The sequence below is a fragment of the Leguminivora glycinivorella genome, unplaced genomic scaffold, assembly GCF_023078275.1.
Source record: "Leguminivora glycinivorella isolate SPB_JAAS2020 unplaced genomic scaffold, LegGlyc_1.1 Scaffold6, whole genome shotgun sequence".
In the NCBI taxonomy this organism is placed as follows: domain Eukaryota; kingdom Metazoa; phylum Arthropoda; class Insecta; order Lepidoptera; family Tortricidae; genus Leguminivora; species Leguminivora glycinivorella.
In genome coordinates, this window is record NW_025952831.1 from 487,052 (window position 1) to 512,998 (window position 25,947).

At 36.8% G+C, this 25,947-nt stretch overlaps 2 protein-coding genes across 2 annotated transcripts in view; one reads left to right on the forward strand and one right to left on the reverse strand.

Moving 5' to 3' along the window:
- LOC125242090 overlaps positions 1-15,811 on the forward strand; it is a 37,750-nt gene extending 21,939 nt beyond the window's left edge. Inside the window, exons 7-12 of the mRNA XM_048150798.1 lie at positions 10,988-11,108; positions 11,659-11,794; positions 12,293-12,899; positions 13,982-14,113; positions 14,700-14,881; positions 15,348-15,811. Coding sequence (XP_048006755.1) covers positions 10,988-11,108; positions 11,659-11,794; positions 12,293-12,899; positions 13,982-14,113; positions 14,700-14,881; positions 15,348-15,551 — 1,382 coding nt within the window. The 3' untranslated portion in view covers positions 15,552-15,811. The remainder of the gene's footprint in view (positions 1-10,987; positions 11,109-11,658; positions 11,795-12,292; positions 12,900-13,981; positions 14,114-14,699; positions 14,882-15,347) is intronic.
- On the reverse strand, positions 1,343-9,976 carry LOC125242091 (ovochymase-2-like). The gene is made up of 9 exons (XM_048150799.1): positions 9,763-9,976; positions 7,410-7,520; positions 6,245-6,359; positions 5,064-5,161; positions 4,431-4,482; positions 3,469-3,662; positions 2,786-2,934; positions 2,331-2,453; positions 1,343-1,578 (listed from the first exon to the last, which is right to left on the reverse strand). Exons 2-9 carry the CDS (start codon positions 7,516-7,518, stop codon positions 1,429-1,431), a joined length of 990 nt encoding a protein of 329 aa, XP_048006756.1. The 5' UTR covers positions 7,519-7,520; positions 9,763-9,976; the 3' UTR covers positions 1,343-1,428.
- Positions 15,812-25,947: the final 10,136 nt, after the last annotated feature.

A 25,947-nucleotide genomic window follows, 5' to 3' on the forward strand; every position in this document is an offset into this window, starting at 1 on the left:
TATGTATAAAGCCTGGAGTCCACAGACGGAATCGAGCCGCGTCGAATCGAGTCCTCATACATTTGAATGCGCTTCGCTTCGCTATGGACGCAGTTTCATGAGAAATGCAGAAGGCGAAGTAATGAGACTCGACTCGGCGAGCCTAGTGGATGCCAGGCTTTAGGTATAATATATGCAATTATGGAATGCAGGAAAACTGATAGATGCAGCGTTTTGGCCTTTCCACATATCGTCAATAATGGCACGCAATTTGCAATACTTACTTTATGATCGAATTCATACGAATTCCATTTATTTCATTAAACAATAGATACAGGAAGGGTCAGTTGGAAGTGGAAGACCTAGGCGAACTTTTCTTGTACAAATCGGGGAAATATTGCAAAAAGGCCAGGTCAGAAGTACTCGAAACCGACCAGCCTGTATGAAAAACGTTATGAAAGTGTGTGAAGCGAAAGTGGTTTGTCAGGATCGTTAGTAAATGGAAATCCGTGATCTCTGCCTACCCCTCTGGGAAACAGGCGTGATTGTATGTATGTATGTATGTATGTATAATAGATACTTACATGATTGTGTTTGAAATTAAGAACATAAAATTGACAACATAAGACAATTTCTATACACCGTGTTTCTATTGAACTCCGCCAACTTCGGCACATAGTCAGTCCTTTTCCAAATCATAACTTTTTTCTGAAAAAGGTCTCTTTAAGATTTGGACAGGATGTGTAAGTCTATTTTCTTTATACCACGTCGGTGGCTAACAGGCATCCGCTAGATAGAAAGCTGTCATCGTAACCTATGGACGTCTGCAACTCAAGCACATATCACTTGCGATAGCCGCGAATACCTACTAATTTGTTCAAAACTAGCCTGACATATTATTATTGTATTTATATTTAATAAAATAATTTGATTTGTACCCTACATCGATCGATGGTAGCACCATCTCTCTCGCTATATCGTAATCCTGCAAAAGGATTCATATAGGAGGTGCAAGCACAAATTGCTCGCCCTTAGAGTTGATCAAAGGCGCCTAGCCTTCAGATATAACAATATACTAGAGACATTTCGACGGGTACCTCGGCGGTCGGGGTGGTGTAGCGGTCGAACACGTCAGCCGCGATAGCTGGAGACCCGGGTTCTATTCTTGGCTTCGCAAACAGTGGGCTTGATCGCTTTTTATTTAGTGTATCTATTTCAGTTTGTATAGTAGGAAAATAGGGACTTAGGTAAGTTGCTTGTTGTCATGACATTTAATGAGACAATTTTTCTACTTTCAGTAGTGTTTTTCCGTGGGATGATTTTTTTTTAAATTTATCTTACGATTCTAATTTTAAAAAGGTTATTCACAATGTTTACTGAATTTATTTATTTTCAATCTATAGAAAAATGAGTATCGTAGACATTACGTAATCTTCTCATCATACAGTTCTATCGGATGATGCTGTATCTGTTGGAAGCTATAGCATTCTTCGTGAGCTCGTCTCGTATCCAATCAGCTGACGGTACCAGGGAGCCCAGTACGGCAGCGTTGGATATGCAGGTCTGCCGAACTAGTCCAGCCACGATCAGTCCTTCGATCTGTTGATGACAACATAAAAGATTTATATTTAGAGGAGGACAATGGCGCTGAGGTGGTAATAGTATTTATCGAAAAATTATTGACATAGAAGTTGAGGTGACAAGTGAAAAAGAGCCACAAGTGAGCTACTCTTTAACGACTACTGAAGTACTGACTGACGATACTGAGTTACCTAAATACTGAGGCATAACGCTGATCTTACTTCCTTAACTAGTCTTAGATCTGATAATCTCTCGTAATATACAACCCTCTCCCTTCTTGCTGTGGATGTCAGACAGTGCGATACCAAGTGATACTGGATTTTAGAACTGTGGGATGAGGGATATGGTTTACTAAAACATCACGTTTCCTCAATAGCTAAGAGCGGCACTGACACTTGAGCACTTTCATGTGCACCCCTTTATCTTGAGGTAGTGATAGTGTTTTGTTTTTTCTGCAACCGATTGTCATTTTGACCTAGACTCCTTGCTTGGTAAGGCCTCACAAGAGGTTACACTGAGAAAAAATACAACCAGTTTTCATGTTCGTTCAACAAGTTTTTTGGTTAAAATAGCGCCTACGTGCTCTTTGGTCCAAACAACAAGCTACTTGTCATTTGAATCGGCAATATATTTGAATCAACAAGTCGATTTTATAAAAACAACCTGACACATATTATTTTAAACATACGTTTGGCTGATTCAAACGGATAAACCGCAACAAGTCGAACTTGTTAAATTCACAATGCAAATTTCTCTCAGTGTAAACTTACGTCTGACGGGCACATGACTGGGGATCCTGAAGTGACTGAGCAGGTACCGTTGGCTCGGCCGCATGCTGCATCGTAAGTGGACCCCTGTTCGGTGCAGCTACCAGTGGTTACTGCTATAGGAGTCTGGAAAATACAAACAAAATAAATTTAATATCATTACTTAGGTACTCTAAAAATGCCGGAAATGTAGATTCTGATTTGCAGCAGACTAGCAGAGTTATCGATTTTGGAAAGGGGGATCAACCTAGGTGGGATAAATGACCTAACTGATGATTTCCTACAAACAGAAGACGCTAAGTGATGAAATTGGTTTTACACAATTTATTCCTATACTATCGACTTACGAGGACTCATTGTAAGTCCATCCAAGGACGATTTTGAAGTAAAGTATTTTTATAAGTGTATAAAAATGTCTTGTTATTTGAACTTCCTTTAATACTTTTATTTCGACTTACAAAAACAATCTGGTCTTTCTTATCGAAGCCGACAGCGACACAATCTCCTTCCAATGGAGTCTTCAAGCCCAGACAGGCTCCAGTTTGCTTCTCTGGCCAAGGAACCTCTTCGTTCAGCAGTAGGAGTGCTGTGTCATGCTCTCGAGTCCCTGAAACATTGAAAGCGTATACATTTAACAAGTTTCCGCTGACATGAAATTAGTTAAATACAATATTAGGTAGGTGCATATCATTGGGTTCCATTTCAAAACCTATCCTCTTTGGCGGAATCCGCACATTTTGCAGCTCTGAGAAGATTAACAAGATTCTCATCACTCTGATAATTTGTTTGTTTATTAAGTTTCTAGTACCTATCTCTTAGTGGGAAAACTCTATCTAAATACTGGGATATATAGGTAGAATAGGCGAAGATTCGATGGGAAACATTTCAGCGATCTCTGAACACTAGTCTAGTAGCTAGTCTTTCAGACCGCTTCATGGACGTAGTTACTCAAAAACGTTCCACATGAAATTGTCATTAAGTTTTAGATGTATGAAAAACAAAGGTCCTTCATTTCTATGACAATTTCTGATGGATTGGAACGTTTCTGCGTAACTACGTCCGGCTGATGCTTGCTTAAAGCAATTTCAGTCATTAAGACTAAAAATCTCAACGCCACACGCTCAACGTAAATCTAACTTACCAGAGTTGAATTGAGTGTTCTTCGTAGTACTATTGACAGCATAGTGCTTTTCTGACCCAGGCAGTTGAACCCACAGATTGGATCCCTTTCCACCAAGCACACATAAGGCAGACGTTAAGACGATCTTGGATCCTATAACAGCTCCCCCGCAGTAGAGGCCAGAAGGATTTTTTGTTCGAGGATTGCCACCATCTCTGGAAACAGTTAAAAACAATATTTTTAAGTCGACAAAAATATAATTTTCCAACAATGAGAACAAGTATTTTAAATAAGAGTTTTGAATGATTCACGGTTATTTTCATTAGACTTATATTGGCCGGGATATAGACCGTGATTACCTTTTTGATTTTTGTCGAGCTCCAGGATATTTCGACGCAGTTGCATGCATCATGATCACGGAAATATCCGGGAGCTCGACAAAAATCAAAAAGGTAATCACGGTCTATATCCCGGTCAATATAAGTCTAAAGTATTTTAAATATTTTTGGTTTCCGTTATACCTAATCTGTTCTGGCTAATCCCATACTAAGGTTTTTGATCCATTCTCATAGCCAATAAGCCTGACATTGTGATAATAGATCGACCGCAACGCCGGGCCGTACTCGTTGACATCACCATCCCCCACGATGAGAATCTCGTGATAGCCGAGAAGGACAAGTCTAGTAAGTACCTAGGTACTTCAAGTCTAGACTTGGCTCACGAGATAACCGCCATGTGGGATGTTGATTCGACGATCATTGTTCCGATAGTCGTTTCAGAAAAACGGTCCCATAGCGAAGAGTCTCGACCAACTTTTTATCGTCAGAATCAAATCAGCTCGTGATTCTGAGAAGAATGAGCCCAAACACGTCACGATCTGGTGAAATTCGATATTTGAGATTTATTTTGAAAAACGCCCAGGTACATCTACTAATAGTTGTAAAAGAAAACGAATATTTATTTAAAAAGCCCATATAACTTGCCGGTATAATCCAACGCACCATGGACACGAATCCTTCGTTCCGACTCTGCACGCTGAAAAAGTAAATAAATTATGTGTAGGAATTTATTCGCACTAGCTGTTATTTCAGTGGACGTAGTTCAGTGGCAGGTGTTCATTGAGTTCATTCTACCTATTCCACTAGTCCCAATATTATCCACATCCACGGAGAATCAACACGAAACATCAATTTAGCCGTGTCGAATGAGGGTTTCCTAAGTCGTTTTTTTGCTAGATGTTGATACTGAGGCGCCAGATATTTCTGACGGCATCAAATTCCACTAATTAACATGAATGTCGATTGAATAATGATTGGTGGATTTGGAAGTTTGCTGTCAGAAAGGCCCTGGCGCCATAGTGTCCCCGACTGGCGAAACAAAACTATTTAGATTAAGATTATACTCTCATTCCCCCCCGATTAAGATTCCACATTTTGAATCACGTTCCGCGTTCAATATTGGAATATTTTGCTTGCTCGGGTATCAATATAGGTACGTACGGTTAAGTAAATCGTTTTTATGTCTATGTCTAAATAACAACTTTGAAACCTTGTAAAACAAATAACATTTTTTCTCTATTTACTTGTATAAGCACTTATATGAAATTCTTTGTTTACCTGGGTCTGTTTGACTGCGATCTGTCGCCGTCGGTTCCGTGGTCGTCATGTTAGGGAACACGCAGCACCAATCCCATTTGCCCGGACAGCTGCCAATCCTGGAATACATCAATGTGTGGATGAAGCAAAGTATGATGTTGCTACAATTTTGGATCTCCTATTTTGTAGTCATGTATAACCTAATCATGAGTTGTTTCAACTAATTCTCTCAGTGTGGACACAAAGTAGTCAGGTAGATGAAGAAAAAAGCTACTGTGCAGAATTTATTAGGTACTTATATAGGTACCGATATTATCTTCAGTCTAATTCTTCGACCAATTTTGCTATTATCAATGATTCCATTTACAACTTTTACATAGTGTTCATTGGAGCTTTGCGGGGCTTTGCTCTCTATGACCATTTTTTATCTTTGTATGGAGATTCGACCGATTCGCGCGGCCCGGCTCATACAAAAGTGAAAATTTTTTTAGCGAAAAAAAAATTTTCTTCTACTTTTTCCTGATAAGAATACGATACTGAGTACGCCCTTAAACGGATCACCACCATTTTTGTTACACTCTGTATTTAAAGTGTTATATTTTCCTATTGCTGTTACCACCGTTATCAATTTTAGAGCTTAAACCATAATAGGAAGAATCACTGACTCCTGAGGCTTTGACCTGGTTCGGGACGCAGAGGCTCAACCCCTTACCCAATTGAGTTACAAACCTAATACATAAGTCAGTTCGTGTTATTTATTATCTTTAAGTTTCGTGCCTTAAACGGCCTGATTTCCAGTTAAATCCAGACAATTCCAAAATCTTTGGGTTATAATACTGCGTACACAGGGTTTGAATACGTATCGCCTTGAGTATGTACTTTTTTAAAGTCACACACAGGTCGAACGCGATTAATTAACATTATTTTTACCTTTTTTCCCAACGTTTCGGCCAGGTTGCACTGGCCGTGGTCGCGGAAGACTGACGTCCCAGCAAAGTGTCACCGGAGATGTAAACAACACAAAACTACCCGATATTAATTTATATAAATGTTCGGGGTAGACAAATAAATATAATCTACCCGCTTTTAGTTATTGTTTGTTAATCGCGTTCGACCTGTGTGTGACTTTAAATATGTGTACAAAGCGCGAGAACTTAAAGTGTTATGTACTTTTTTGACAGTAGTTAATTATTGACGCTTACCTTATCTCGCTGTCATCGATGACGCCGCCTGGTTGAAACACATGGTCTTCTGTGCACATGCTCTCATGTACGCACAACCCGTCTCTGCCGTCCTTAGTCTTGCACGCCTTGTTTTCTGTAAAAATAATTAGGTACACCTGGCTAATTGTCTCGCAAAAGCGTTCTATACCTCTTAAACCTCTTAAGTTCTATACCTCTCCTGATAAATCACGATTTTGGAGGGCAGCCAAGTGCAAATTCACGATTTTGCAGGAGAGCCGTTCAAAGGTACCATATAACTTCCGTACTTGTTCACGTAATTACATAAAATCCATATTAATAATTATCTAAAGAATCATTGGCATCCTAAGATACCGATGTTGAGGTTTCGATTCGATTGTTGTTCAGATTTTAAGAACAGGGAAATCAATGGGGTTGTCTAGCTCGTGTTTGTTGTTGGTAATGCTTCAAAGAATTTGAATCATAAATGCAGTTGTTTTTAGACGACTGCGATAGAGGCGGATTATGGAGCTTTAGACTTCAATATTTCTTTGGGCTTATTTCTCGGCCGGGATGGTCTAAACAGATTTTCTGGCATGGTAAGAAATAGTAAAGTGTAATGTTCCACCTATTAGCATTTAACAGGAGTTGCTGCATTCTTTTGGAAGTCGCTAATCTGGGAATATCTTAGAGAGACACAAATGAGACACATTTGGTAGCCTTAGTGCATCCTGAAGAAGATGAAGTTTTTTTCTGTACAGCCCTATATGTTAAAGTTGCCTAAAATTGCTAAAATTAACGCCTGTTGAATCCGGAGAGTTCTCGTTTATTTGGGTTATAGTGTTCTGAATCTCAGACGGTTAGGTACCTACAGTCAAGTGTAAAAATATGTACATATGGGTGTACCTAGTACCTAATCATCTTACTCAAAAACATGTTCCATAGTAGCGTCCTAATCTGGTGTTGGTAATAAAAGTGTAGTACCACATTTAAGTTACCGTTTTTTTTTCGACGTAATGTTTTGCACTTGACTGTTAGTAAAATAGTTGGGTTAGGCCCACTTGCACTAACCACTTAATTCAGGGTCAGTGGGCTGTCAACTGTCAAATCCTATATAGAATTGGTGGTTGGTTGGTTAACCCTCCATTTTCGTTGGTGCGAGTGGACCTTAGAAACTTAAACTTACGTCCAGTAGGTGTGAGGTCTATTTCATCATCATCATCCTGACGACGTACGCGCATCGCGGCCGCTACCGCCACGCATGCGCTCAGCACTGCCAGCTGATGCAGTTTCATGGCTGAAACAGTTTAGACGGTACAATGAGTACAGACAGAATACGTATTCGACGCCGCTCTAGGCCGAATACCGAATATTCGGCAAGATCTTTGTACAGTGAGATAGTCAGTATTATATTCTTTGAGTGAGATGCGAAATCGCATGTAGAAATTATGAATGGATTCATTGATAAATTCACCATGCACTTTTGCAGCTCACTGTACATTTTGAGTGACAATAGGGACATGTAACTAGTTTTGCTAGCAGATGCAGTTTTAAGGCTGAAACAGTAAAGTCAAACATCTGACATGATATGATAGGGTCTGTGTCAAGTGATATATAAGCTAAGGTCATAGTAGTAGCATTTTTACTGACATGTGGTTAAGATTGTTTCTAGGATGTTAAGGTATCTAAAAGACCACGAAGTTAGTGTTTAAAATACATATCTTAAATTGAATTTTACTGTTAACAATATGGCACAAACCCTCAAAATAGCCCCTTGTTATTTTAATTTAGATAGTTATTTAGCGGGCAAGACCGGCATAGTTTATTTGAAATAAAGTTTGAGTGGATAAAACTCTATAATTAATGTAGTCTGGCGTAATGCGCATGGTCCTATGAGATAGCAATACAAAGCTTTTATAATATTTTGGTGAAATAAGGAACTTTTAAGTCATAAAAATCACATTTTATAAGGCTCGGCGGGTTGACCGTCCTCCCGCGATGAGTACAGAAAGACCTTCTAGTGCTTGTTGTCGCGTAATTTTATATGAGACTAGGTTCCAAAATCATGATCATTGTTATTTTACGTAATAATAGGGCAGAATGTGCTAGATAATTAATAAAATAATGTTAAAATATTGAACATATTAAGCATTTTTCTATTTATAAGGCAAGACCGGCATAAGTCCCGTAGATGGGGTTCATAACCTTTTCTTTTCAGGCCCAGATATTGCATAATACTGTTTTTCCAACGAACACCTGCGATACAATTTAGTCACGATATTACAGGCTCATATAAATCCAACTACTTATCTGTTTTTGAAACTTTTTTATTAAGAAAAGGTAATAGGATATTAAGATACGTGAATTGGTTTGGTAACATTTCTTAGCAATGCTTGGTTTTTCTATAGTTACTACCAGAGTTACCACCTGCCTGAGCTACCAGCCCCGAAAACATATTGACGACACCCATGACGACTTTTTGTCAAAGTGACAGTCAGCAATGTCAATTAACGGTCGAGTAGCCGTAAAATAGTCGGTCAAAGTGTCAAAACCGTTTTAAAGGGTACCCATACGGTCCCTGTTAGGTAATGCTGATTATAAAAATAATGACCAACTGGAAACCCTACTCTCTTTTGAAATATTTGTCGCCGCATGTTGCACAATCTAAATATACTTAAACAAAAATAATAAAAAACGGTTAGAGCTTACGATAATTCTACCAACTTAAATATGATGATGAATAATGCAGTGTAGACTTACTTCTGTTCACCTCTTATCATTCTTCACAACCATGTCACATATATTTTATTTTTACTTAATACTTTCGGATGATTTTAGTAACACTGTACGAATCATTATCAAAACTGTATTTCGAAGTTAAAATCAAAAACGGTACAACTATCATAAGCCAAAAACGTAACTATATATTGATATTGTCTACACTCGACTTATTTCCAATAAAGCCTAAAAAAGGTTGGCAACTCCTTGTTTATCATATGCCGGTCTTGCCTTTCTCTTTTATGCCGGACTTTCTGACTAGGCACAATTTCTAAGTTACATATTTCAGAACATAAAACTAGAAATTGAGCGCGTTTTGAGTAGAATAATAGTACTAGTCAGAAATAACGGTTATTAAATGACTGCATTACATACATGATATACAAATATTCCGACAGCTTCTATTTTATTTTATTTTTTTGCGGAACCATGTTGAACTCGATGTTCGAGTTCGAAACGAGAAACAAGTTTATTATTAACTAGTGTTCGTCCTAGAGATATGTATTGAAGACCAATGGATTAAGGATGAAAAACTGCTATACCTCCAGAGGTGTGAGAAGCGTAGATATATAAACAAAAAAGTTATAGTCAATAGACGGTCTTTCCGGGTAGACGGTCTTCCCCACACTGACCTTAAATTACTAGATTCACTACTTCTTATATTGTTTCTTATATTGTTTTCTGTTTTGGATATTTGACATATTTTTATCCGAATAAGTAAAAAAACAGATGTGACTACTATCAACACTGGACGAACATACCTGTTTATTTATAACACACGCATTGACACAGATTCACCACAAGTTTAAAATCCTTTTGATATTCTCTTGAATTAAAGTATTTCACTCAAACAGTGAATAGCTGCGACACCACTATTTCTCTTCTGTTATAATATTGCCTTGATTTTAATAAACATGTTCAAAAATTATTTGTGCGTCTTCTCTGTCTTGATTCTCAGTCATAACTAAACCTGTTTTGTTTTGCACATTACCGCAAAAATCAGAACACATTGAAGTCTTATATACGCTGTCGAAAGAATCAAATTTAAGCACTATTATTATCAATACTGGGTTGAAACTCCATACGTAAAATGATTGTAGTTCATATTATCCTCAATTTAAGTCTACATACGATACAAATACTTTTGCGGTTCGAAAACGCATTAAGTAATAAACCACAGGTCAAAGTAGCGGTAAAAACAAGTTTGTGTGACAATTTTAAGAATGTCATTGGCATATACGATATTACGTATGAAATAAGGATGAATTTAGTTTGTCAATGAGGTCGTGGCGAAGTAAATGTTTAGGTTCACGGAACTTGATGTGAGTCAAAGGTAATTAAAGAAGATAGGGGTTTGGTGTCACTAGACATAATAATAAACGTTTTTTGTAATATTTATCGATGTTGCCTTATCTGTTTAAATTAGAATAAACATGACTAATGTAGGTAGTACCTAATTTTAATACGGTCTGTTGCACTTGACCAGATCTGGTTTGCGGCACTTGCTGACAAAAGGGAAAGAAGACACCACAGCCAAAAGGCCGCAATCGGTTGCAAGCTTCCCTTGTCAGCTATGTGATTTGAAAACAGATAGCAAAATAGCATTTTATCCACAAGAGTGCAAAATAATTTCATACAAATTTTAATTTGATGTCTTTAGCTGGCTGGTAGAATTTACATATTGATTGATGATATTGAATAAATTGATGGATTTGATTTAAATTGATATTTTTAAGTACAGTACAGGATGAGCGGTATGTTGTCTATTAGTCCCTTTGGGTCTTTGCCTACTTTGCCTTTTATGCCCTTTAACTTTACAGTCGATGTATGTTCAAAACTTGTTTTAGCTCTACACTCCTCGAAGTAACGCGCTCAAGCATTCTCTTACTTACTAACTTTAATCAGTAGAGAGATTCTTATTCATTGGGTCGAAAACGACCCATTGAGCATATTATAATGGTTAATCTTATTTACTTTCTGTTGCAGGTATTGTGGTAGGCATGATGTTTGCCGCAGGGATGTGCCTACTAGCACTGCTAGCGTATGCTGTTCGGGACTGGTTCTATCTCTCTCTCATCACCAGTCTGCCTTTCGTTGTATTGTACTGGTAAGTGTCAACTCTAAATTTGGATATAAATATTGCAATCAAGTCGAGTGGTGAAAATCATGGTACCATCCTGCAGGAGGCCTGACTCCATCTTTTAAAAAACTGAACCAACAAGCCGCCACCACCACCACCTGATTAGGTACGAGTATTTTTAGCATTGATAAAATTAAATATTACAATACAATACAATACTCTTTATTGCACACCTCACATAGTTTACAAGTAATACACAAGAAACAAAACAAATTAAACAGAGGTAACAACAGGGTGGCTAGCCGAATGGCACAATCGCTCACGAAACGCTCACGAAACGAAGCGCTAGTAGATATCTATCTCTATCGCGCTTGCGTATTGGCGTGACAGAGCCAGCGGCGTATCGCTTTCGTTTGGCGTCGGAGAAATGCCATTCGGCTACGGGGCCAGGCTTATCCCTTAAGAGAGAGAAATATTAATTTCCCTTAATGAAGTATAGTCAATGTTACCTAAGACCTTGTGCCAAAATTAAGTTTTTGCCAAAACCCTTCTTACTAGTTACAATATCGCTTTTCAGGTTTTTCTGGATAACTCCTGAGTCCCCACGGTGGTTGGTGGGCCGCGGACGCGTGGCTGAAGCAGAGAGGGTGCTCATCAATTTGGCTAAACGGAATGGAATAACGTTGCCCAGGGGATTTCTGCTGGAGCTACATGTTTGTATAATATTTTTCCCCTCACTAGCTCGGAAAAACGTGTTTTATCCTTTAATACCAGCGGGTAAAGAGGCATTTTATCCACTAGTGGATTAAGTAATTTGACTTTGAATGTAGTCAAAATTCCTGCTTTAAAATTGATAAAAGTTTTGAATCTAGTCATGAAGATGAGTTACCAAGGTGTGTATAACAAATAACTATGACCACCTTACAGTCTGTCAAAAAAGAATAGAAATTAAAAAGTGGCAGCATTGTAGTGTCGTCTCTTTCAAATCAATATGTGCAAGAAAATGGGATGATACTACGATGTTGGCATTTTAAAATTTCTATTAAGTACTTTTAAGTGCCACGCTGTAAAATGTCTGTATTATTTCAATTACAAAAACAATGTTCATATTTTCGCTCAGGAGAAACTTTTTTTAATGTTGTAGTACCAGGACAATATACCTACTTGCTAATGAAGAATATAATTAAAGTATGTTATATATGTATTTTCAGAAAAGAATAAAAGAACAAGAAGATGTAGAAGCGACAATACTATCCAATGCCAATGGTCACATAACGGGATTCCCTTTACTCACAAACAAAGAAGAATTCAATAACAGACGGATAAGCAACATGCTCACTTTCAAACCCAGCCCAAAACCTGAAGAAACGCCGAAACCAGAAAGTATTGAAAGAATAATCGCCTTAGAAGTAGCTGAGATAGTAAACAGAAGAACGAGGCTAAAGAATTCAGAAGCTCCTGAACTTACAGTAGATACACCACCAGATGATGAAGTTGAAACTGTTAATAAAGAAGAAACCACACCAAAAGCACAAATTGAAACAAACACTTTTCCATTAACTATAAGAAAGAAATCCGTTCAACTTGTAAATAGAATATTCAAAGACAGTCCAGATAGTGAAGAAAATAAGAAAATTGATGAACAAAACTCGGAAGGAGATTGTAAAGCATCGCTTCTAGATATATTTAGATACCCAAACATACGAAAAAAGTTTATATTTTTAACTTTTAATTGGGTTTCATTAGGTGTGGTGTATAATGGCTTGAGTTATAACACGCCTAATTTAGGAGTGAACGATTATTTAGCATTTTTCATTGGTAAGTATTGTAATAAGTATCTAACTTTCATCTAAATTCTAGTTCTTACTGGTATAGATAATAAGTCGAATTCTGAAATCTTCACATAGGAAAACTTCAGAAACTTTCCATACTTTGTATGGACAATGGTATGGATGGAAATTTTCTATTTCATAAATTTTAATTCCTTTTCAACTAGGGAACAAATCAAATTATTTAATTGAATATTTTTCGATTTGTTCTTTTTCAAGTAGTCACACTACTATATATAAATTATAAATTTAAATAGATATCATACACGAAAGAAAAAACGACAGGGCCCACTGGTGGCCGAGCCGGGAAACCACCCGGCGGTGAATTTTTCAAGAAATTTAAGATTTTTTTGGAAATTTTCCGCAACTTGCACATCTGACATCACTAAGTTGTTGAATCTTCTAAGTAGTTGTTTATGTTCCTTAAACATAATGAAAGCATTAAGATACGAGTGTATGGATGTGACAGGAATAAGTTGAAAGTAAAATAACATAAACTAGTTTACTAGAATTACTAGATAGAAGAGTTTAGCTTTACTTTTTTTGAATAACTGCCAAAAATATCATCACAAAAAGTGAGCAGTGAAAAATAGTTATTTGTTATACAAGGGGTCAAAGTTGTATTTTAACGCCGAGTGTGGAATTGAAAAACGAGCAAGTGAAAGGATTCTATAGTTTAACCACGAGCGAAGCGAGTGGTTTGAGAATAAAATCCTGAACTTGCGAGTTTTTTAACACACGAGAAGTAAAAACATTTGCACCCGAGTGTAACACAAAACTTTTCCCCTCACTATAGCGAGGAAACTACAACGCAAAAAATGCGTTTATCACTGCTTCCAGTAGTTCCACAGGTGGTAAATCATCTTTATTACTAGATTCACCTACTTTTATGAATTTTAAAGCAGTTAATTTGACTTTATTCAAGGTAAAATTACTTTACCCACTAGTGGATAAAATGCGTTTTTACCCGCTGGTATTAAAGGACAAAACACGTGTTTCCGAGCTAGTGAGGGGAAAAAAACTAATAGAAGTTTGCTTATAATGTGTATGAACCATGAATTGACATTTCAGGTGGCGCAGTAGAGGTGCCTTCATACTTCATAGCATGGCGCTGTATGGAGCGTTTCGGGCGCCGGTGGGTGCTTTGCGTTTTCAGCAGCATTGGTGGACTAGCTTGCCTCTGCTGCTTGTTTGTTCCTGAAGGTAATTATTTCATGGTTAGGTGCATATACTGTTGTTCAGTAAGCATGAAATATGTTTTACGATTAAACATAACCAGTCTGTCAAAAATATGGTGTCGCCTTCTAATACAAGACAATGAAATGAGCCTTGAAAAATCTCCAATAAGATTTAACCTAAATATACCTAATGTTGTATTCATAAAATATAAATTTAAAAGTGGAAAATGTCTGCCTTGGGTGAGACTTTAACTCACGGCCTCTGGATCGATACTCCAGCGCTCTGCCAACTGAGCCACCAAGACTTCAACCAAGCCAGCGAAATTTTCCACTACTAAATACTTTACCCTTTACTGGTCTTTTTTTAATACTTACTACTTTTAAATTTATTCTAAGCCTAACGGCATCGATTGCAGACGTTTCTGCTAATCAGAAGTTAAAAATTCATAAAATATGTTATGTACCAAGGATCCCTCCTTCCATTCTCAACTATTATTGGTATATGTTTTTTTTTAGGGCAGTTTTAGGCAACCCTTCATATAGAATACAGAAAATGGATGTTTTTGCACCTTACAACATTTTGTCAAAATCGATATATTTTTTCTCTTCAGATTGGCCGTGGATAACAGTGGCTTTAGCAATGGTGGGCCGTCTGTGCATCGGAGCCTCTTTTTCCGTATTCTACGTGCATATCGGAGAGCTGCTGCCCACAGTGCTGCGCGCCCAGGCCATGGGTGCTTCCAGCTTCATAGCAGGCCTAGGGCTACTGGCGTGCCCATACATCGTTCACTTGGTGAGTGTGAATAACTTCGTAGACTTTCGAGAGGCTTTTGACAAATTAAACAAAGGTTTATTTGCTACTTCTTGATATTTAAGAAAACAATTAGAGTAGACATAGTTATGCTGAGACATATAAGGCTTAATGAGAATGAAAAATTATTAACTTAACAAGTACAAGTCACATAATTATATCTGACTCCCTCAGGGAAGTGTCTTCAAGCCCATGTACTTTCCAAGCTAATAGAGGTTATATAATATCAAATTCTGATTAGAATTTTGATTGGTGCTGCAATTCAATTCTTGTATTTAATTTGTATGTTACCAAAAGAATTATTTTTTGTCAAAAGTGAAACATAACAGGTGTAGTATGAGTGCAAACCCTCACTCAAACTATACAGGCATCATAAATGACCAATTGTTAAGGTTTCTTTAACTAAACTACTTATTGTTATTCAAATGATCTAAATTCTCCTTTCCAGGCTGTGTATTTAAGAGCACTTCCGCTGATCGTCCTTGGAATACTAGCCGTACTAGCGGGTATCATGTCACTGTTCTTACCAGAGACCCTGAACCAACCCCTGCCACAAACTTTAGGAGACGGCGAACTCTTCGGTAGAAACTTCAAGATTTTCAGCTGCGTTGATGTGAAGAGCAATGTCCGCGAACAGGAAGATATTTGCTAATAGTGTGGTAGCATGAGACTATCTTCATAAGTAGTTGGCTTTGCAATTAATGCACGGAGGAGAAGTTTCCAAAATTGCGAATGTTCTGTAAAGTTTCGGTATTGTTCTTCACATTTATGGTCAAGCTGTAGGGTCGGTTTTTTTATACCACGTCGGTGGCAAACAGGTATACGGCCCGACTGATGGAAAGCGGTCACCGTAACCTATGGACGCCTGCAACTCAAGGGGTGTCACATGCGCGTTGCCGACCCATTAGAAACTTGTAAGTACACTCATTTTTTGAAGAACCCCATACTGTAGTTCATCGGAAACACCTCGGCAGGGAGCTCATTCCACAGCCGGATCGTCCGCGGGAGGAAATTCCTCTGAAACCGCACGGTACGCGACCATTTTCTCTTGCATTTGATGAGTTGATATAAACGCCACTCAAACATCAAATGAAGCGATCGTCAGCTGTTGAGAACATTTCGTAATACATTCTAATCTTAAAGAAAATATTCTTAATGCCAAGGGTGTTTCCTCAGGGAAATTTCCAAGAATTTAAGGACATTTTGAAAATGTTCCGCAACTTGTGAATTGCTAACTTGGCTTACATAATTTATTTTTAAATTAAAATGATGCGTTATCAATTTGATGCACCTACAATTCCTCAGTGCCAACATATTGGATTTGTTATAATATATAACTTTGCGGTATCTATATAAGTAGACAAACATTTATTAGGTCACATTTATTAAGGTCAAACAACATATTTTGTCAAATTAACATTATTTCTATGTACTTAAGTTATTTTATTATATTTTTAGATTATCAGTTAAGCATTTTCTGAAGGTAAATCAACAAATATTATATTAAATTCGGTGTTCAAATATTTTTTGGAGTTAAATTAGCACAAATAATTTAAATAAACTTAAGATATGTTACTAATAGAAAAAAAAACAAATTAAGTAACTAATGATGATATTTTTATTTTCTATACGTATCATGTAAGTCAAAAATTATGTTGTACTTTAAATGTTATAAATAAAACAAAATAAAAGCTATTATTAATTAACTGTTGCTTTTCATTTGTTCATAAATTATATTCATATCCAATATTCTTAGGTATCGTATTGCAAAAAATCTGTAAAGTCACGATTTCATTTTATTTCAACCCCTTTTTAACCCCCGACGCAAAAACGACGGGGTGTTATAAGTTTGACGTGTCTGTCTGTCTGTCTGTCTGTGTGTGTGTCTGTCTGTGGCATCGTAGCTCCCGAACGGATGAACCGATTTAGATTTAGTTTTTTTGTCTGAAAGTTGAGTTAGTCGGGAGTGTTATTTTAGCCTTGTTTCATAAAAATCGGTTTACTATGTCGCGGTCGGGGGTTTTTCAATACTTTAATTTTGTGTTTAGGTTATTTCCTAAGAGTGGCACTGAAACTCAAGCGTCATGTGCTCTGTTTACCCCTTTTAGGAAGATAGCTTGGCTATTATGCTTCCAATTTTATCACTTATTCTCGTGAATAAGACATCTATCTTTCTCACACTGACATATTTGCCAAAATGTGACGGATACTTTATCCACATGGATAAGTGGTAAAATCGCAAGCATAACTGCCAAGGAGTGGAATTCCTTGCCAGCAGCTATATTTCCGAGCTCATCACCCGGCAACCTTCAAATTAAGGGTGAACAGGCATCTTCTGGGCAAGTTCACTCCATCGTAGGCCACGGGCCCGTTTCTCGAAAGGTACAAGCCTTGTATTACAAGTGTGTTTCCATGACAACCCTTACGATTTGACAGTTCGCGCACTTGTAATACAAGGCTTGTACCTTTCGAGAAACGGGCCCCACGTCTTTGGCTAGTCTCTGGTCAAGAGTAAGCCCTAAGTAAAAAAAAACAGACGTGAGTTTAGGTGTACGAGTATATGTATGCACTTCAACATTGATTACCGTTAACGATTATCAATATATTGCCCATTATTAAGTTTATAACCGATTGATTAAACCCCAACGTAGCTAATCTTCTTGCGAGCCGATATCTGCGTATGAAGTAGTTGTTTATACACGTGATATTTTGATGTCCGCGTGTGGTGACAGTGTCACCGTGACACTGGTGACGGGTTAGGAATGTCACCATCTTGTATTTCCTCCCGTGAGTGTCGTAGAAGTCGACTGAGCAGTAATGGGGTTCAATCATATTGTGGGTCTTTGGGCGATGGACTAGCAACGTAAGTACTATCAGCTGCAAAATTGCGTGGAGAAATTATGAATGAATTCGTTGATAAATTCGCGATGCACTATTGCAGCTGATAGTACCTGTCACTGTAATAATCACAATCTCGATTTCTTTTAACCCCTTAATTGCTAAGAGGGGCATTGAAATTGAAACTTGAACAGTTTCATGTGCTCTGCCTACCCTTTTTAGGGTTCCGTAGTCAAGTAGGAACCCTTATAGTTTCGCCATGTCTGTCCGTCCGTCCGTCTATCCGTCCGTCCGTCCGTCCGCGGATAATCTCAGTCACCGTTAGCACTAGAAAGCTGAAATTTGTTACCAATATGTATATCAATCACGCCGACAGTGGTAAAATAAAAAATGGGGAAAAAATGATTTATTAGGGTACCCCACCTACACGTAAAGTGGGGAGTGTTTTTTTTTTCATTCCAACCCTAACGTGTGATATATTGTTGGATAGGTATTTAAAAATGAATAGGGGTTTACGAAAATTATTTTTTGATATTGTTAACATTTTTGAAATAATCGCTCCAAAAGTAAAAAAAAATGTTTCCCCCCCTCTAAATGTTGAACCATAAGTTTAAAAAATATGAAAAAAATCACCAAAGTAACTTTATAAAGACTTGGCAGGTTAAACAGTTTTTGAAAAAAATACGGGAAACTACGGAACCCTACACTGAGCGTGGCCCAACAGACACGCTCTTGGCCGGTTTTGGGAATACAATATTTCCTATAAGAGAGTAAATTTTTATTAGGTACGTGCTTTGAGGGTGTTGGTCCTATAGTAGGTAAAAGTTGCTCGCTGAGACCTAAATATTAATAACGTCTTCCATTAAATAGTTTCGGTAACATAATATACATATCTACATACTGTATAATTATACAAGAATACCAAATAAATAAGAATTTTTCCCCTCACTAGCTCGGAAACACGTGTTTGTCCTTTAATACTAGCGGGTAAAAACGCATTTTATCCACTAGTGGGTAAAGTAATTTGACCTTGAATAAAGTCAAATTAACTGCTTTAAAATTGATAAAAGTAGGTTAATCTAGTAATAAAGATGATTTACCACCTGTGGAACTACTGGAAGCAGTGATAAACGCATTTTTTTGCGTTGTAGTTTCCTCGCTATAGTGAGGGGAAAAGTTTTGTGTTACATTCGGGTGCAAATGTATTTTACTTCTCGTGTGTTAAAAAACTCGCAAGTTCAGGATTCTATTCTCGAACCACTCGCTTCGCTCGTGGTTTAACTATAGAATCCTTTCACTTGCTCGTTTTTCAATTCTACACTCGGCGTTAAAATACAACTTTGCCCCCTTGTATAACAAATAACTATTCTTACATTTCCTTATTTACCCATAATCTCAAGTGATATACTTACTAACTTTTATCAAATTGTAAGTTTCAGTGGAAACAACCGGCATTGAAAGCAATTGCTATCATTCAGGATTTATTGACCACAATAAAACTCGTTGGTACAGTTATCGAATTATCTTAAGCTAGCCATATAAAGAGAGCTCTTTAATAAATGTCACAATTTCTAGTCAATTGCAAGTTGCAAGTGATCATGGGCCTTATTCGAACCGCTTATAAATGTCAAAGTCACATCGGTTCAAAATGTACTGTGGATCAATACTGCCAACCAAAACGCATCCATAGAAAAAAAGTAAAACTAAAATCAATTTTGTTTTTCTACAATACGATTTTTTTTATTGGTCGGCTATTATTGTATTGAAGCTTCGTAGGCGATACTGTAACCTTACTTTTTTTTAATGTAGTACCTATAGTCTGTGGCACTTCCTACTCCACTATTGAAGTTTTTCTGTTCATCGACTATTATCTGTGTATTGTGCTTTATACCATAGAGGAATAAGTAAGGGAAGAGTTGTAACTCCATACATCAGTAAATGCGGGTTATTTTTAGTGACATCTAGCGACAATCACGCGTCAAATAGCGTAAATTATCAGTACCACTCGATACTTGTCAACAGTGTCTCATCTGCAAAAAATGAATTATTAGAACAGTTTACAACTTATATTACAAGCAGAAGGAATTGAAAACAGAATACTGATTAATACTATTGTAATAAATTAGATTACTATTGTAATAACCTAACCACAAAATTAAAATTTTGAAAAAACCCCCGACCGCGACCTAGTGGACCGATTTTCATGAAACATGGCTAAGAACACTCCCGACTAACTCAGCTTTCAGACAAAAAAAACTAAATCGAAATCATGATTATACAGACAAACAGACAGACAGACAGACAGACAGACAGACAGACGGACAGACGGACAGACAGACAGACAGACAGACACGTCAAACTTATAAAACCCGACTACTATAAAATGTGCTCTAAAAAGTATGAAATAAGGTAGAATTATTTTATGAAATTATCATGCATGAAATTCACAGATGCGAATTCTTTTCAATACATAAATTCAATGTTATAATAAGTTTGTAAATTTTATAAGTACTTGCAGAGATTCAGAAGATAACCATGGTCGTATGCCACAATTATAAACTTTAAGGTAAGTACATAAGTGGCATACGACCACGGCTATCTTCTGAATCTCTGCAAGTATTTATAAAATTTACAAACTTATTATAACATTGAATCTATGTATTGAAAAGAATACGCATCTGTGAATTTCATGCATGATAATTTCATAAAATAATTCTTTATACTTTAGAAGTTATGAGGGAACAGATGAACATACATAAATACATACATACATACATACATACATACATACATACACACACACATACATACATACATACATACATATACATACATACATACATACCCACATACATACCGGTCAAAATCATAACCCTCCTTTTGCGTTGCCGTAGTCGGGTAAAAAACTGGTGAGCATTAAACTTTTCGTTCGTCGCGACAGCTATTGACAAGTGGCAGTACTGATAATTTACGCTATTTGACGCGCGATTGACGCGTGATTGTCGCTAGATGTCACTACAAATAACCCGCATTTACTGATGTATGGAGTTACAACTCTTCCGTTGCTCATTCTTCTATGTTCATACGCAATACGGTAACCTTACTCTTTTAAATGTAGTACGTATAGCACTTCCTACTCTATTACGATTTATGATTTTTTTGATACTTACCGTTACTATAACAGAGAAATAACTTTTAATTCACGTACTAATTTTAGTTTTTTTCTACTCCCGAACTGTTATTCGTCATTTACAGGGTCGTGCATAGATCTTTTAAACCCTACATGAAAGTCTATTCTCCAAGGCTTTCCGCGCATGCGCGCAGCATCGAAAAAATTAAAACGCATTGTTTGACTCTGTAACCATGGCAACGCATTGTTATAACGATACTGCGCGCGTGCGCGGAAAGGCTTTAGGCAGCTGAGCTGACAGTACAAACCTTTGCGTCAAAATACAGGAAACAGTGTGAATTTCACGAAAATTATTCAAGAAAACTAAATTCATGGTCGTAGAAAAAGTATTGTATGCAACGGTCTTTAACTGAGTCAAAAAATACTCGTGGCGGCGTGGCGTTTCGTAGAAAATTCTAGTAAAAATACAAGGGTGTGTGAGTTAGCACGGCTGACTAAGTGCTACATTTTTTGTTTATCTGCTAGAAAATTTCGGAGTTTAATCTTAAAAGAGGCGACAGATAGTGATTTAATCAAGCTTTTCAATATCACACAGTACTATTAGGCCACTTAGGCACCTTTTTTTTCTGGAGGGGAAAAATGCTGTTACGCATACCACTCGGGTACGGGGATGAACCCAAGTGGTTATTGTGAGACTCCTTTATGCTATTTTGGAGGACATGGGAAAGCCTAAGTCTGAGCCTGATGCCTGAGTCTGTGTTTCCACATTGAGTACAATCCAGGTCTCTTTAAAGCAAGAGTAAATAGGTACCTCATAGGTAAGCGTGCTCCACCGTAGACCGCATCATCACTTACCATCAGGTGTGATCATGGTCAAACGTCTACCTATTCATACTAAAAAAAAAAACCAGTTGTACCCTACTATGCCCCCCACCAAACAGGCCACTTAGGTACCTACTCTAACTCGAACGAGTTGTCAAACCCTATTTGTTGCATTTTAATATTCAGGTTTTGCATGACCCAGCCTCAGTCGACAACCAAGACGATGAACAAGGACATATCAGTTCGAAGCCGATAAATTAAAATAGACCTCCTGCCTCACTGCAAGACAGACTAATAATAGCCGTTTGTAAACTAATAAGTCATCCGTGACCGTAGCGTTGCACGTGCTCAATAAATAAACTAAGTATATTTAAATGGGATTCAATCTACTATGTCAGTTGACTTTTTAACCGACTTCTTTACTGAAAGTAAAGAAGAAGGAGGTTATAGGTACTATATTCGGGATCATTTTATGTATGTTACCTGATTACTCCGAGACCCGTGGTCCGATGTCAATAATTATTTTTTTGTTTGAAAGGAGCTATCTCTAAGGTGGTCCCATATTAATCTGAAGCTGTTCTGATGATGGGATCCATGAAGAGTTGAGGGAACTCCTCAAATTTGAAAGGCACATGTATAGTGACTTCCCTGTTCTCTTCAGGAACTTGAACAGTTTCTCTCGAAAACGAGCATTTTCACAAAGTAGACCTGATGATGATGATTACTTTTTAAACAATAGTACATGTTGACCGATTACTCCGAGACCCGCGTTCCGATTTCAATAATTCTTTAAATTTTTGTTTTAAAGGAGCTACCAGTTGTAACGGACCACACAGTCCTCGGTTCAAATCATAAGATATATCTATAATAATTATGCTTAGAAACAAATGCATACAGAGATAAAAACTTAAAAATTGCAAATAAATAAAACGAAAACAACTTACATACGAAATGGAATTCCAACAAATTAAAAATAGAAATTCTCGGAATTAAAACCGGCACAATAGGCGTTTTAGGCACAATAGGCGAAATCGGCACAATAGGCGTTTTAGGCACAATAGGCAAGTCCGGCACAATAGGCGTTTTAGGCACAACTGGCGAAATCAGACATTCTTAGCCATAAAACAACACAGCGCATGCGTTAAAATCGGGACAATAAAACTCAGAGCGCAGCGTCAGAGAGGGCATTCGGCGAGGGAACGTTGAGGTGTTGACATCAGGAGTTTAAGATACAAGATTGAGAGGTTGGAGACTGGCGAGAAGGTATCTTGGTAAAGTAGACTTGAAGACTACCAGTAAGTGTCCAAATTGTTTATTTTGAATGTGTTTATATTTGTAATTTTAGATTAGTGCTATTTTCTGAAGGTGATAATTTTAAATAGTGGTACTTATTCATTTCATATGAACAAGATATTCATGAATGTTATATTTATGTGGTAATTATTTTAAGTCGTTCAAATTTCAATTTATTTATTACATGCAATTAACACTAACGGTTAATTTGGAATATTATTAATTAAAATTCGGATCTGAGTATCTCTAATATGACTACTATTTAGATACATAAAATATTACACATATCTACTTTATGTACATACACATTCTATTAGCTAGAATCTCTTTGGGTGATTAGAAGGATTTTCATACTATTGTCTCATCTTTAAGTAAGATAATTTTGCTATATCAATGAAAGTAGGATTAATAACTTTATTTATTGTTCATAACATGTAAACTTTATTAGAGTTAAAGGATAACTTGTGGGAATTAATACTAATACTAAATACTAGGGAGGCATAGGACATCTATGGATGTTAGGATCCTGTCGCTATCAAGGAGAATCATTGATATAAAAATAAGATTGTTCACAAAAGTTGAATCATTGACACTGGCCTCGAGATTGGCAGACTTTGGAATCATCATTCCATTTTCATAATATGGTTAACGATATCGTTGTCTGGGAGATCAAACAATTCTAGCATTGACTAGTGAAACACGATGTCAAGCAATGGACCACTATACTCGGAACGTGGGAAATTGCACGCATATAGAATTTATATTTTGTGATCTTGGACAACCTTCGATGGCTATGGCCGAACCAAAAAATATATATATGGGATGGCGTGTGAGTCTGGGGTTTTGTCGTTCGAAAGGCTAGATCAATGAAGTATTTGTCTTAGTATCAAAAGAAGGTCAATGAATAGGCCCAATAAAGGGTATCAAAATAGATATTCTGTTTCCTTGATAGACCAGGGGTAGGCAGAGCAGTTTCTATCCTGACGTTAGAGGACTTGGTTGCAGAAACATCCCAAAACATGTAAAATTATACCGGGATTAAAGGATCCTTGATTAAATATTTGATATCTACTATTATGGTAGTACATTTTTAAGTAGAGCAAAGACACTTTACATCAGTTTACTTTTGTTCTAAGGATCCCAATTGTTCAATGTTTGATAAAGCATAAATTGAACCAGCAACCTAGTTTGTACATATGCTCGAGCGAGGTCCTTATAATAGGCTATATTATATTATACACCTATTATTCCTACGTATAAGGGACTCGTGGGTCGGAAACAATTAACCCCATTTTAAATAATGTCTTGTATTTATTTTTAATATATTTCCTGTATTTATATTCCTTACACAATTTTACCATTCTCACACACTTTTATCTCAACGCACTAAATTCTTTCACAAATGACGTTCTCTCAGCTTATTATACCTCAAGTGAATATATTACTGCCTTAGTTTTATCAACTTAAATTTACCCCTAATAGCAAGTTCCTAAAGGTAAAAAGAATCTGGATTGCTACGCACAACTACGGGGTCCTACCACTTACTAGACGATCACAGTATTTGTTTTAATGGCCAATTTTTAATAGTGTATTGTTTTAATTAGGGCTAACAATTTGGACTTAAGTTAGGTAATTTAGGGTGTAATTAATTAAGGGGTAGCGGGGTGTTACAAAGTGTTAGTCCGTGACGCAGGATGTAATAGACCCTAAATATGTCCAATTGTTAGCATATTCAAGTGACATTTTGTCACAAAGTGTTGCTGTGAATGAGATATCCTTTTTAGGAACTTGCTATCCTTCATGCTGAAACTTTATGTTAATTTTGTATCATTCGTCTATTCTTATTAACCACTGCGTAATAGTCTAAGGGGCAATCAAGCTATTGATAGTTTCTAAGATACGTTTCATCTTGTAGTAAGTTTTGTAAGTTTAAGGTCACTAACCTGGATTTTTAAACAAAGTTATAATCCGATATTGAAACAGAAACATTGCACTTTGCACAACACATTTCACTCACTTTAGACATAGCTGTGTAATTTTAAAACCATTGTAGGCTTATCACTTATCTAATTAGATTTTTATTTCACTTTAATTCACTATTCAAAGAACTAATGACAGTTTGCGCTTCTAGCATAAACTAAACTTATAAACGTTACCCGTTACGAACTTAGGACGCGGCTTTATACGATAATTGGAATCGCGTGTGCACATGGTATTGTATGTAAACAATAACATAATTATCGATCAACAACGTGCGTACAGACTGATAAGAGATAACACGTGCAGAAAACTGTCATCGACTAGGGACACCGGGGATAGAAGAAAGTATTTGAGGCTATTGTAAAAATGTCAAACCAGCTGTCAATGAAACAATTCAATTGGAATGGCAAATTTAGAAAAGTTATTCGTTCTCTAGCTAATAATTATTTCTGTTACGATAATCAAGAGATTATAGCAAAAATAAATAAAACCTCAATTATATCGGTTATATTCATTTACTGGGAAAGTTGTAATAAAACAAATTAGTCGTTACTGAAAGCAATTACACACAGATCGACTGTCTTGTGGTAATTTTGTGTCGAGGGTTCTTTAAAACGATATCATGGAAGATTATAAATACTTAGATACATCAAAATAATTTAATATTAAAACGTTGTACATGTTTTATGTTAAGGGAAACTTTTACTGTTTAGTGAATCAAGATTTTCCGTCTGTTGGTTATAATATATCTGCCAGTTTCACTAAATTAAGTAGAAATGAGCAAGGAAATACTGCTAGTATTTTAGGTACTTTGCTCTGTGGGAATTGATTTCTAACTAGATTTGGCATGTAGTATGTATGTATGTCATGTACAAGTTGCTAGTATTGGCATGTTCTTTTAAGAAACAGAATAAGCTAAATTAATGACAGTATGCGATACACAGACTTGATTAAGTACATTTTGTCAAAATCTATTCTTCATGTG